The sequence below is a fragment of the Danio aesculapii genome, chromosome 25 (assembly GCF_903798145.1).
Source record: "Danio aesculapii chromosome 25, fDanAes4.1, whole genome shotgun sequence".
Lineage (NCBI taxonomy): Eukaryota > Metazoa > Chordata > Actinopteri > Cypriniformes > Danionidae > Danio > Danio aesculapii.
The window spans coordinates 23,945,172-23,960,035 of NC_079459.1; the positions used below are offsets into that span (position 1 = coordinate 23,945,172).

General features: G+C 35.2%; 1 protein-coding gene across 1 annotated transcript in view; it reads right to left on the reverse strand.

Annotated features, from left to right (window-relative positions):
* Window positions 1-14,864, reverse strand: part of znrf1 (zinc and ring finger 1) — a 67,880-nt gene that overhangs the window by 18,182 nt on the left and 34,834 nt on the right. Inside the window, exon 2 of the mRNA XM_056451698.1 lies at window positions 6,918-7,013. Coding sequence (XP_056307673.1) covers window positions 6,918-7,013 — 96 coding nt within the window. The remainder of the gene's footprint in view (window positions 1-6,917; window positions 7,014-14,864) is intronic.

The following is a 14,864-nucleotide window of genomic DNA, read 5'->3' on the forward strand; positions in this document are numbered from 1 at the left end:
AATGTTGTAGTGCTGTATTTATACCATAGTAATCTGCTAGTGTTTGCTTTGGTTAATTATTGTGATCTCCTGACTGCAACAGAGAATTACTGAGAAATCTCTGTAGACTGATAGCATTTCATGCCGTTCAGCCTTATAATCTTAAAATGTGAGAAAAATCATCTGTTTTGTCATTACTTTAGACCAGGGGTCTCAAACTGAAATTGGCGGGGGGCCATTTCAGTGAATGACAATTCATAGGAGGGACGTTTTAACATTCAAGTACAAGAAAAAAGTGGGAACTTGTCATAATTGATGCATCTTAGGACAACAGACATGACGTTTATATTTCAAGCATTACCTGTCCCCAGTGATCATGCAAATCAGCACGTTTATCGTGCCACACGTCAGCTGCTGAAATATATCTGTGGCTGTTGTATGTCATTCTTTCACAGACTATACGCTGTCAAAACTATAGCTTTTTGTTTCTTATTGTACATATTGAAAGGGGAGTTTAAATTGCTACTGCATGAAAATACTACAAATAATAGGCAAAAAAATATGATTCTGTCCCAACCAATTGTATTGTGCTATAGCGTAAGAATAGCACAAAGCATTATCTTTCTTTTATTGTGAAACTACAATAAAGAGGGGAAAAGTATGTACATATTCACATTTACTTTAACAAGTTCAATTCAACTAGCAGTGCAATTTTACAAATCTTAAAAAGTCTTAAGCATATAAGGAAAATCTATTAAATGAGACCATTTAAATCGAATATTAGCAAAATGATCATATTTTGCATCTATTCAAGCTGAAGCACTTGCACAGTAGTCCAGATGCAGATCTCTGCAAAACAAACACGCTGGCGTTTCCTCCTGCAGATCCTCGTCCGACAGCAGGACACACACCTCCAGCATTGAGCTTGTTATCCTCTTAAAGCCGATGACTTCAGCAGCTCAGAGGAGATGCACTAGTTTACAGGAATGGACAGGTGTGTGTGTGTGTGTGTGTGTGTGTGTGTGTGTGTGTGTGTGTGTGAGTGAGTCGATCAGTTGCTTTTAGATCAGGTTGTTGGTAATCACGTTTCCTATTCTTTCCTCTGGATAGCTGTCAGTTTGGGCTCTGTGTTTTGCTCAGTCCCTGAAATGGCAACACACTGTTACTTTGATAGCGTTTTTGTGTGTGTGTACATGTGTGGCACCATCTGAAAGGGCCATGTGAGCTGACCAGCGTGTCTTTTCCTAGCCAGGACTATGCATGATGATATTTTAATACCTGCTGTTAAATTTAGCTCTCAGATGGGGAGGGGGATGAGAGAGAGTTTTGCAGAGGACAGAAAAACATTTCTGCTACACTATTACTTCTTCATGCTCTTGCGGATGAAGGAAAAGTCTGTATTTTCAGCCTGATCTCAAGAGAAAATCTAAGAAAAGCGGCAGATTGATATGATTATATATATCTTTATGATTATATATGATATATCTGTCTGTCTGTCTGTCTGTCTGTCTGTCTGTGAATTTTTCAGTCATTAAACACTCCAAATGATTCAGTAAATGAATTGTTCACTCATTAAACATTCCAACTGATTCACTGAATGAGTTGTTCACTTATTAAACACTCTAAATGATTCAGAGAATGAGTTGATTACTCATTAAACCCTCCAAATGATTCAGTGAGCGAGTTGTTTACTAATTAAACGCTCCAAATAATTCAGTGAATGAGTCGTTCTCTCATTAAACATTCCAAATGATTCAGTAAATGAATTTTTCACTCATTAAACACTCCAACCGATTCACTGAATAAGTTGTTCACTCATTAAACACTCTAAATGATTCAGAGAATGAGTTGTTCACTCATTAAACACTCCAAATGATTCAGTAAATGAATTGTTCACTCATTAAACACTCCAACCAATTCACTGAATAAGTTGTTCACTCATTAAACACTCCATATGATTCAGTAAATGAATTGTTCACTCATTAAACACTCCAACCGATTCACTGAATAAGTTGTTCACTCATTAAACACTCTAAATGATTCAGAGAATGAGTTGTTCACCCATTAAACACTCCAAATGATTCAATGAATGAGTTGACCACTCATTAAACTCTCCAAATGATTAAGTGAGCGAGTTGTTTACTAATTAAACACCTCAAGTGATTCAGTGAATGAGTTGTTAACTCACTAATCACTCCAAATGATTCAGTGAATGAGTTGTTCTCTCATTAACACTCCAAATGATTCAGTGAATGAGCTGATCACTCATTAAGCCCTCCAAATGATTCCGTAAGCGAGTTGTTCACTTATTAAACACTGCAACTGATTCAGTTATTGAGCTGTTCACACAGTAAACACTCTAAATGATTTAGTAGGTGAGTTGTTAACTCATTAATTACCCTGACTGATTCTGAGGCTGATTTGTGATCATTCAAAATGTTCACACCTTGGACATCATGAAAGAGTAGTGCTATATGTATTTTTACATGCAAACACCACAATATACTGTAAGATTGTGACTGCAAGCTTTGAAAAACTCCTGAAAACATACTTAAAACACAAACTGCTTTTGCCATCTGCAGTCCTTTAACCTACAACAGCTTCTGGTCGTGTATTAGTTCAGTGTTAGTCCAGCATGAGTCTATGTCTGGATCAATACAGGCCGGGTGGATTAGAGTTCACAGAGGAACGGAGGGCCGTCGGCACAAACTGTAGCGTCAGAAGCCAGCAAAGTGTACATAGTGCATTCACAGACAGCGTTTACAGTCAGCAGATCTGCTGACGTCTGACTGTCACTGGCTGTAGTGGACAATGGGACAGAGAGCATTGTGGGAAATCAGATTAGCTGCAGTGGCTCTGCTGTGGAGAGTCACTAACTTCAACATGCTGGGGTCAGAGTGATAAAGAGAGGGATTTAGTTTAAGAAATATAGAAGAATGTGTACGGAAAGGACTTGTACTTGTTGTTGATAATATGTATACGTGATATTAACCCTTGGTGTTTATCAATAACTAATACTACATCTATTTGAAATCAAATAAATATTCAATCTAATATAAATATACACTAAAACTAGCACAGACGAAAAATGAACAATGAACAAATGAACAATTTTAATTAAATATTTAATTAAATATAAAAGCTTGAACTTATTTTAAACTTATAGCTAGTTGCCAGGACATTATTTAACATATGTATTTAAAACTGAGGCAGTAAAATGAACTAAAAATAAACTAAAATAATAACTCAGAGATGTTTATTACTAAATTAAAACAAAATTACAAAAAATTTAACTAAAATTAAAATGAAAACTGAAATATAAATAGTAAGTCTACTTCAGAATATAATCAATATACATTAACAAAAATAAAACTAAATATAGACAAAAATATCAACACAACTTAATTGCCAAATAAGTATTCATATATTAGGTATTAATAAATTATTAAAAGTTAATTACCAAAGCGACAGTTGTTTTTGTCAATACAAACCTAAACTATATAAAACATATAGACACACTGTTAAAAAATTCTTGCTTCCTTAATTATTTTAGTTGAATCAAATTAACTTTTAACTTACATCGATCAAACTGACTAAAAATATTAAGTTAAACTTTGTATAACTTCACAAATGTGGTTGAAACCTGGTTAACTTATTAAAATAAGTTAAAGCAACCGAAGAAAAAAAGTCTTGACTTTTTGTCATTAAAATGTTTACAGTGATAATAAAAAATAGTAAAATAAAGTACTAAATATTAAAACGGTACTAAAATAACTAAAACTTTTCAAATTAAAATAAAATTTAAAATCAAAATATTAACAAAAAAACAATAAATTCTTATAAATATTCGAATATTCTAAAGTAACTCCTCTATTAATACTCATAACTGGGGCTGGGGGATAAAAACGGTATTGGTATCTATTGACCGAAAACCATTGTTACTATCTATTAAAAAAGTTCGGTATAAAGTTTCGTTGTGAAGCACTATAGTTTTATTAAAATGTGGCTGCTGAGTGCATGTGCCTTGGAAGCAACGCCAATAAGCTTATGGTGCAAGTTTGTCATTTCCAATGGAGGCGACTTGCACAACACACATATGGGAGCGACATACACATGTTGTGCAAGTGGATTCCGCGAGCGAACTGTAATTTATTTAAGTAGAACTAATCGATCTGCTGCACAGTGTGTATGGAATGTGTACATTTCAGTAATAACGGCAGACTAATTAGCTGAGACAAACACAGCACATCCAAACAATGCAGTGCCTTTTACTTTTCTCCATAAACTTGTATCAGAGCTGCAGCAATGGTTTGTCCGTTTGTCATCCTCTGAGAAAACGATTGATGGTCCCCTAGTTACAGAAAGACGGCAGCGAGGCGCGAGCGCAAAGTTCAATTTAAACGCACTCGCGCTTGTCACTTCAGGTCAGAATAACAACACACGTGAAATTGAGTGCAGTGACTAGCAGCAGTGAGGAGATTGTAAATAAAACAGGGTGTAAGGATGTCCCCAATGTGGCTTTTTGGTTTCTTTTCTTGTGAATCCCAGCCATTAGTTCCCCGAAATCTGAAAGATTTTTTTTAGCATGGGGGGGAATGTAGTCATTCAACCTCATAATTTGTAATGTTGCAGTACATTTTATTAAAATTTATTAAAATATTCAATAATTATCGATACCGAATGATATGAAACATGATATCGTGATCGTTTTTTTGAGCCCTACATGTAACATTCATTTACTTTTTAATAGTTGTTCACTTAGCTACTTGGTTTAACGGATTGCTGACAAGTGACACAAGGTTTAATCAGAAGGCAGACAGTACTGTATATGGAGAGCTTCTGAATGTTTTGATGACTGCAGGTCACCTTTAGCTCCGGCTGGGTTGGACAGCTGTCTCTCAGTCAGGTTTCTGTCAGTCAGACGTCCATCCAACCCAACACAGCTGTTACCAGCAGAGAAGTAGCATGTCATCGGGTCAGTACAGCTAGGACGTGTGTGCACTTGACCAGCCGATCCAAGAAAAAGCTCTCAGGACACATCGTGATTCATATTATAATAAAGTATATATGATGTAATAATAAATTGTTTAAAAAGGTTTAGATTAATATAAGATTCAGGTTTAAGATAAAAAAATATAATTGTGGAAAGAAATTAAAATTCATTGTATAAAAATGAAAACATGTTTAGATCGCAGTGCATAAATGTTTTCATGTATATTTTTTAAATACAAGTTTCATTTTTATTTTTGTATCAAAGGGGACCAATTATCCCCCTTTTAACAAGATGTAAAATAAGTCTGTGATGTCCCTAGGGTGTGTATGTGATGTTTCAGCTCAACATACCACACAAATAAGGCTTTATAGCTTTTTGAAACTGCTCAATTGTGCTATTTTTGTGACTGTCACTTTAAATTCAAATGAGATTGTTCTCTTTTTCAAAAAAGGGCGGAGCTACAAATGCCTGTGTGTCAGCATAGTGGCAGATTCAAAAACATGACTAACATCCTATGCTAATGCAGGAGAGATTGCCACTAATGGGCGGAGCTTTCCCCCTCTGATGACACGTACAACCGGAAAATGTCAATCAAAGTGTTTCTGCAGGCTGTTTTTATGAAGTGTGATTATAAAAAATACAATTAATAAATTTTTAGCATTTGAAGCTGGTTATATTCACAGACAGCTGCCACACTACTGCATTTAAACCCATTATAAAAGTGATTTTTGCATAATAGGTCCACTTTAATATATTTTTGTCCTTTTAATAGTATTTTTTAATGTGTGCACACATTTGTACACTACACTGTTCCTATTTACTATGACCTTTTATGTGAAGCTGCTTTGACACAATCTACATTGTAAAAGCGCTATACAAATAAAGGTGAATTGAATTGAATTTGTTTTAATTTAATAAATAAAAGATGTAAAAAATGTAATCAAAGTTGACTCCACACATAATAAAAATCTCTGCCTCAGAAGCAATCTTTTATCTGATGTAACCGTGTGTAAAATAATATGAATATTTAATCACATTTACTTTGACATGACTGATGAAAGAACAAAAAACCCTATTTATTTCCAACTAAACGTTCTGTTTAACTCTGTTATCATTGATATTACACAACTAGCATTTGATACAAATTTGGTATCATCTTTAAGACAATACAAGCAGTAATATCCATAACATATTGTTCAAAAATAAATGCCAGCATACGGCGGTTCTTTCTGCTGTGGCGACCCCTGATTAATAAAGGGTCTAAGCCGAAAAGAAAATGAATAACTGCCAATAGGGATGTGACGATTCACCGTGAGCCGGTTGAAAATTAAAATATGTGACATTTCAAATCGATAGAAATGTTGAATGAATCGCGATAAATTTTTTAAACAGAGGGGGCGCTGTTTAAAAGCTCAAACTCCCTTTACCTGCACATCAGCGGTGAGCAAGAAGTTGGGCAGCAGAAAAATGACAGCAGTGAAGTGCGCCTGCACCAGACAAAACACAAACTGTATGGAAATACTGCGAAAAGACGTTTACTTACACTAACGGAGCAATGAATATGATGCACATAGATCAGTGTTTTTATAGCGAAAGTGTGAAGTTGTTTTTCAGAGAAAGTTCTTTTGTCACAGATCCAGAACCTCTGTACACACTGCTCTCTGGTTTAGGAAAGGCTTTTTCCTTCACACCAGCCATTTGATATATATACTTTTAAGCATTTCTAATTGTTATTACACCATTATATATATATATATATAATATATTTACCAGGAAAGATCATGACAGTAATTATTGTACCAGCTGTTTCATCCAGCTCTATACACTTCTTCTGATATGCTTTCATCCCACACTTAGAAAACAGCAGAAATACTGAATATTCAAAAACAAATATTTGGTTCACAATATTCGATATCCAATTGACCACTTTTTTAAGGTGTCTTACCGTTGTATGAGAGGCGGGGCTTGCTCAGACACATGATGAAGTGAACCTCCATCTCATTGGATGCCACTGATTTGGAGCAGACGGGACACTTGAATCCTGGAGAAGAAAGAGGAGACAGTGTTGTCAGGATGAGCTGTGACAGTGATGCAGCGCTCCTATCACTGCCAATGCCATAATCCTGCACAACACAATCCTGTGTTCCTGTCGCCTCGCGGGCAAACGCATTAGATTCGCTGTTAGTCACTTTGTTGATGGGAAGCTTCTTTAACTTAAACTTGCACTTTATACACACACACATCAGTGTCAGATGTTCACCAGTGACTTTGACAGCTGAAAACCTAGACTACTGTTTTATTTGCTTCAGACATTTCTCAAAAATCTTAAAGAATTGTTTTTGAATTTATTTTAAAATGTAATTAATTTCATAAGTGCATTTATATGTATTTATTATCTAGTTTATGCATAATATTTACTAACTTTTTACTGTTACTTTTGATCAGTTAAATTAATTCTAGCTGAATTGAAGTATTTATATTTGTATTCAATTAGTTTTATTAAATATATATAAAAATAGCTGAAAAATAATCACATTTTTACCAAACTAAAGCTGTTTAAAGATAGATTACATTAACCCTTAAAGAGTGGAAAATGATAAGAGACATAATTTAATGTAATTTTTGTTTAAAATGTCATCTACACCAGGGGTGCTCAATATGTCGATCGCGATCTACTGGTCAATGACTGGTTGCATGGCATTTAAAAAATAGACGTCAGCCTATCATCCATCCTCACTAAAATTTGTCGCTTGATTGACATTAGGGTTGGGCGATGTCAACCAATTTGGCATCGTACGATGTCTAATATGAATCATCGCGATGGACGATGGCATCGTCATCGTAGGCATTGGTGAATTAATAATTTCTGAATAATTAAATAATTCATAACAAATGAATTATTTGTAGCCTACCGTTTCAACTACCTGACCCTCATAGTCTTTGTTTTACCCATAACCAAATCATAAACAAATAAAGACAAGTTACACACAAATTACCACCTGTCAATCACTTTTTCCGCGGGACTCTGGCATGAATAGGCAGAGTGATCTGTGTCGTTATAATGGTGTCGACAAACTTGGTTGATAAAAAACCTACAGTATCTGAGGTTTACGCTAAAATTACTAAGTCCAAGCGTGAAAGCGAAAGATTAAAGCAGTGTACTGACACAGTGACACGTTACCTGATAGATTCAAAAGACTGAAGAGTCGTTAGAGACAAGATTAATTTAATATCACGTTCAACAACTATAGTGAGACTCGATCCAGCGGTACATCCTTGATTAAGTGTCTAACGTGCACTTGACTATGGGGTTTTGTGCTTAAAGCACCCACTGATTGCTGGAGCTCAGACGCACGCATATGCTGCAGCACATGACAGAGTGTGTGTGTGGTCGCGTGATGTGCGTTTTCAGTAGTATAGTGTGGAAGAAGGGCTTTTCAGAAATGCTAGGTGAAGCGCCAGTGTGGACGTGGAGAACTTTTGTTCTACAATGCCATTTTAAAACTAAGAATATTAGTGTAAACGGGGCCTAAGTGTGTATTTTTTGCGCGCGGGTTTCTGCTGCGACATGGCGGAGGACCGCGATGCTGGCATCGTGATGTCTATAGGCCATTGGTGATAGACGATGGCATCGTCTATCGACCCAACCCTAATTGACATACAAGGGAGCCAGTTTCATATCTGACCTTTTCTGATGCGAGTAAAACTCCGTCAACTTCGCTAAGCGCTGCAAAATTATGTAGTCAATGTAGTGTGCTTGAGGCTGGCTATCAGCAGCTACTGTCTAGACTATACTTCCATGGCTGAATCCATTCAGTGAAAGTCATCAGAGTAAAGTAATGACAAAAATATGTACAGAGTTGTAAGCTATTGCACAATATGGGCATACTGTATGCATGCAGTTGTGCAAATATATATTGTACAAATACAGAATTCTCAATAAGTTTATAAATAAATATATGTTTAGCATTTTTATATTAGGTAGATAATTTTGACTTGGTCATTTTAAAAGTAGCTCGCATGCTGAAAAAGTGTGGGCACCCCTGATCTAGACCTAAATAAAACATATTCAAATTATTTTTTTGAAATGTTTGATTTTTGATTTCATGAGTAGTATCTCCTAGGATTAAGGATTAGGGTATAAAAAAAGGACCAAGTCATTATTTTTTTCTTAAAGTTGCAGCTAAAACTTGTGATTTTGACTTGGTGAACATATTTAATTAAATATTATTCTTCCTTTAAAACAGTGCAAATCACCGATTTTATCTAAAAAAGTAAATATGTCGGCGCCAGTGGTGTAGTGGTTATTGCTTCGACACATGCACTTCGGTGTTCACGGCGACCCGAGTTCGATTCCTGCCTCGCGGTCCTATGCTGATCCTTCCCCTCTCTCTGCTCTCCAAGCTTTCCTGTCAATAATCTCTACTGTTTTATACATTAAAGGTGAAAACCCCCAAAAAATAGTTATATTAAAAAAAAAAGTAAATATAACTTTTTCCACGAGTAAAGACAAATAAATTTCAGCTACACAACATTATTATATTAATGGATATTCAAAATATTACTTTAAGTGTTATTAGTGGGTTTTTAACTAATCTAACAAAATAACTTATGATAACAGTCAAATTTATAAGTTAGGGAAAAATATTGAATATATAAAAAAAAAAAAACAGGAAAAATCAAGAGAAACAAAAAATTCTATCAAAGTTTGTTAAATGTTGCAATATTTCACACGAATTTAACTGCATTATTTAATATTGGCACAATTAATATTGTACATGTTCATTTCACTTGGTTGCATTAATTCATCTTGAATTGTACATACCCACTATACAAAAACATTTGTAATCATGTTCATATCTATCTGCATACGTCTGATTATTAATAGCAACCTCTACATATATTCATCTATTGTAGATCTGTGTTCATAGTTATACAACCTGTATATAATGTTCATAGTACATCCATCTGTAAATATCACCATAGTTTTTCTATAATTGCACTTTATAACTTATGCCTGTATCCTGCACTTGCACTCCTGGTTAGACCTAAACTGCATTTCAGTGTCTTGTACTTGTACATGTGTAATGACAATAAAGTTGAATCTAATCTAATGAATTTAAATGTAATTATTTATAAATTATTATTTCTAAATATGTTCGGAGACAAAAATATAATTTGGATGAATATATCTGTTTAATAGGGTGTCACGGTGGTGCAGTGGCTGGCACAATCGCCTCACAGCAAGCCTCGGCTGGGTCAGTTGGCGTTTCTGTGTGGAGTTTGCATGTTCTTCCCGTGTTGGTGTGAGTTTCCTCCGGGTGATTCCTCCACAAGTCCAAAAACACATGGTACCGGTGAATTGTGTAAACATGAAATTGCCTGTAGTGTATGTGTTCGAATGAGTATGTATGGATGTTTTCCAGTGATGGGTTGCAGCTGGAAGGGCATCCGCTGCGTAAAACATATGATGGAGAAGTTGGCGGTTCATTCCGCTCAGGCGACCCCAGACTAAACCGAAAAGAAAATGAATGAATGAATGGATCTGTTAAATAAAAAAGTGCACTAAAATAGGTGTTTAAGTGCACCAAAATATATTACTAAATTGATCAATTATAATTACATTAAATATTATTAATTATATATATGTTTGTGTATGTACACTTTTTACTTTTACTTAAAAAGTTTTACTTTACTTTAAAATGCTTATTAAAGGGTCTTACCCTTCACCTTCCCCAAAACCCAAATTTTGAATGTTGAAAGACCCTGTATGTGATTTAAGTGTTTGGAATTACGAAGACACATGGCATGTCCTCATTAACCACCTCAACATTATAACACCAATGTCATGTCATTTGTCATAAATTGCCACAAACACTCTTAACAGTATGAGCACTTCATAAAATGGCAGTAAAAAAACATCTATTCACCTCAACAGTACAAACAGTCACGAAATGTAAAAATTTAGTTACAGCCTGAACCCTTCAGTGATAAACTAGCATCAGATCAGCAACTGAAGGGAGCCTCCGCTAACATCCTGTTCCCTGACATCAACCGAAGGCCCAGAGGGGAAGACAGAAAGACAGAGCCATTCACATGCTCGATCCCACCGAGCCCGTCGGTGTCCTTCATAAACACAGACGCAGCGGCAGGTCACTGAGCCTCTGTTTGGCACCACACTTCCCACCATCAAGCCCAAAGCCCTTGTTTTGGACAGAAAGCAAAGCCTACAGGGCTTTTTCGCATGATTCATGTTCACGTTTCCCAATGCGCTGAACTCTAGGGTGAGAAGCTGAAGCTAAAGTGTTCCTTCTAGACTTTGATGAATGAATTTACAAACTATTTGAAAACTTGCCACATCAGCATAGGTGTATATAAAGCCGGATGGAGAGTTTGGGGACTTCCAGAGGAGAAGGTGCAGGTGTGGTTTTGAAACTGTATCGGATTTGAAGGACCGGCCTGAAAAGACTTGAAACCAAGCAAATTACTGCTCTATGAGGAAACTACGAGCTGATTTTGGAATTTGTTAGGGAGTACTTCAAGAGCAAGTGTCCTAATAGTGTGTTGGCATTGGACGGTATAAGATTCTGACGGTATGATAACCTTGGATAAAAATATCACGGTTTCATGTTATAACGGTATTGTGATTACTGCTTTAAAATATATTCTTTTTAAATGTCGGGTAAAAACAACTTTTTTTTACCTTTTGAACACAAAATATTTTATTTTGTGAAAGATTTAAAATATTTTGGGACTGTAAACATGTCAGGCTGAATAACTCAAATGAATCATTGACTTCTGCTGTCTTCATTTGTTTCAAAAACCCTGATTTCATCTCAATTTAAAATGACATTTTTGAATATCTTTTCTGCTGGAGATACTGCTGTTTTAAAAAACGTTAAAAAAAAGTAAATGAAAAAATCTTACTCATACATTAGGAACGGTATAGCAGAAAATTATGGCGGTTTTAAAACTGACTTTTTAAACCACGGTACACCTTGAAGACGGTTATCGTCCCATGCCTAGTTAGTCCTGCACAACAGGTTTAAAAGGATATAAGGTCACGAAAAATGGATATAAGGTCACAAAAAATGGATATAAGGTCACAATAAATGGATATAAGGTCACAAAAATGATATAAGGTCTTTTTTCTTCTTTTTTTTTTTTTGGAATGAATGGGAGAATAGCACAAATAATGGTTTTGCATTACAATTTGCTCAAATAACAAAAGAAAAAAATCCCTGATAATGTTATCACGACTTTCCAAAAAAAAGCACACAAAATACAAAGTATAACATCTTAAATGTACATGCGTTTAAAAAAAAAACAATAAAAAAATATTAAAAATGAGCCGTAGTGTATGCGTGCTTGTGAATGTGTGTATGGGTGTTTCCCTGTACTGAGTTGTAGCCGGAAGGGCATTCGCTGTATGAAACATATGCCGGAATAGTTGATGGTTCATTCCACTGTGCCGACCCCTGATAATCAGGAGCTAAGCCGAAGGAAAATGAATAAATAATGTCTTTAAACTCCTCCCTTCCATAAGCCAAATCTGCTCTGATTGGTTAACTGGCCAAGTCTGATTTGATTGGTTATTCTACATCGGAAATGAAACACCCATTTCAGAGTGTCTATATTTCGTGGGCAGACGTGGATTATGCAAATGTATTAATTCAACCATATTGATGTAGATCGGTAACAGGCAAAATATTCATAAATATGAAGACTCGTTAAGGTGATTCAGAGCTTACTCTTTACTCCTTTTACTCCTTTCCTTCCTTTCTTAAAAGACCATATCTATATTTTTTTCATGCACTTTTTGGACTGTTTATATTGAAGGACAGCTACATTACATTCTGAAAATAGATATTTGAAAAACCTGCTATTTAAGAGGAAGCTGGTTTACAATCGCTTGGAGGGTGATTGAATTTTTTTTTATAAAAGTTGTGGACATAAAGGAAAGACAGATTGGATATTTTGTAGAGAAAGGCTCTGTGTGTTCATGATTTGGAACCTTGGTTTGAGGCTGGCATTGTAAAATCTAATTAACAGCAATTTTACAGCTTCTGTTGATAATTATTTAGGGTGAGGACAGGTTGTTTGCCTTGTGGGAGAAGCCTGAAAGGTAAGATCTTTCGATTTCTATTGATATTTCTGTTTTAAATAAGCCAGTAGAATGCATTTAAGAATAGTCTTGGAATCAGTATGAATAAATCAATATGAATGCACTGGAAAAGTGCAATTCGATAATAATACTTTGCATTGTATGCCATTGTTTTGTTGCAAAAATATGGTAAAAGTATGGTGAGCAAAAGTATTGCGGTAAATCAAAGAGTACATTAGTTCCTCCCCTTCTGAAAGGGTTTTTCCATTCATTTTAACAATAGGGATATTTAAGTCTTCCTTCACATTTTATTAACCATGAACATTACATGAGAATAAGAACATTACAAGCTTTAATTTGAAGACGATTTGATGTGAATGGTACAATCCTGTGAAATATGTGGAAAAATATGAAACTATTCTCATTTAAAGTTGTTTGTATGTAGGGCTGTGAGATTAATTGAAATCGTAATAGAATTCACGCTCAAAATCATGCACGATTTGTAATGCGCACTCCAGTCCCTACTGATACTTCTCCTGCAGTATGCTATTTGAGCCAATCATAACACACCATGCCTAAACAGAGTGTGAGAACAGGAGACTGAGCTTAATGATAAATAACCTGCATAAACAGGGATGATGAGTTCAGCACAGGAGGACTTGGTGCCTAAAAAAAGTCAACATCTGTGGTGTGGGATTACTTTGGATACAGGAAGGCTGATCTATCACAGAACCAGGTAATTTTTAAGACCTGTCAGTTACATATTGCATCTGAAAGCTTGTGGAATTCCTTCAGCATTTTCAATGCAATTTGCGCTCCTTTGTCATTAGTCAGTGTTAGGTGACCATCAACCTTTTTTCAGAGGATGACAAACTAACAAAACATTGCTGCAGCTCTAATACAAGTTTTATTTATAGAGAACATTTAAAGGCACTTGATGTTTGGGTGTCCTATGTTTACAAAGTATGAAGCTGATTGGTTAGTTCTTAACTTGGCATTCTGAAAAGCTGACATGTTTTCAACTGGGGGTGCCTGGAATATACAAGCGCGTCGCTCCCAATATGTGCGCAAAATAACGAACTTGTGTGTGCAAAAGACGAAATACGTGAACAGCAAAAAAAAAATCTCTGGACACATAGAAAAGTACACACAACTACTTCTGATATGTGGTCAAGCAGATCTTTGGAGCCTTACTTGAGTTTGACAGCGCGCATGCACACACACACTAGCCTATTTATTTATTTTGCCATGGCCTTTAATACAGGTCTTTGATGAAGATCTAAGTGTTTTCCTTTGGAAATATGTTTCAGATTCCTACTGTGAAACAATATGTTGTTCATGAAACTCTTGGTGGGTTTCTTTTGCCATATCAAACAGTCCTATTTGTGTCTATAAAAACAGAATAATTCAAGTTTATTGCAAAATATGCACATACTAAAGTATTTTGAGAGTGTGCTTTTTGTTTAGTCAATTCAATGTTATTATTAATAATAATAATGTTAAAAACTCAGCTTTGTATGACAATAAATTACATTTTAAAATACAAATTTTTAATAATTTTAACAATATATTACAATAATATTGTTGCCAACTCAATTGAATTCTATCTTGTTTTGAACATAAAGAAAAAAATGCTAATTAGTTTAGAACATCATACTAAAATAAGAATACATTTCCATTTTTGGGTGATCTTCAGTGAAAAATAGCAGGTGTAGAAAGTCTAATGACCAAAATCAGCCATGCCTGAAAAAAACAAGTGAGACAAAGAATAAGAACTCCAATGCCAAA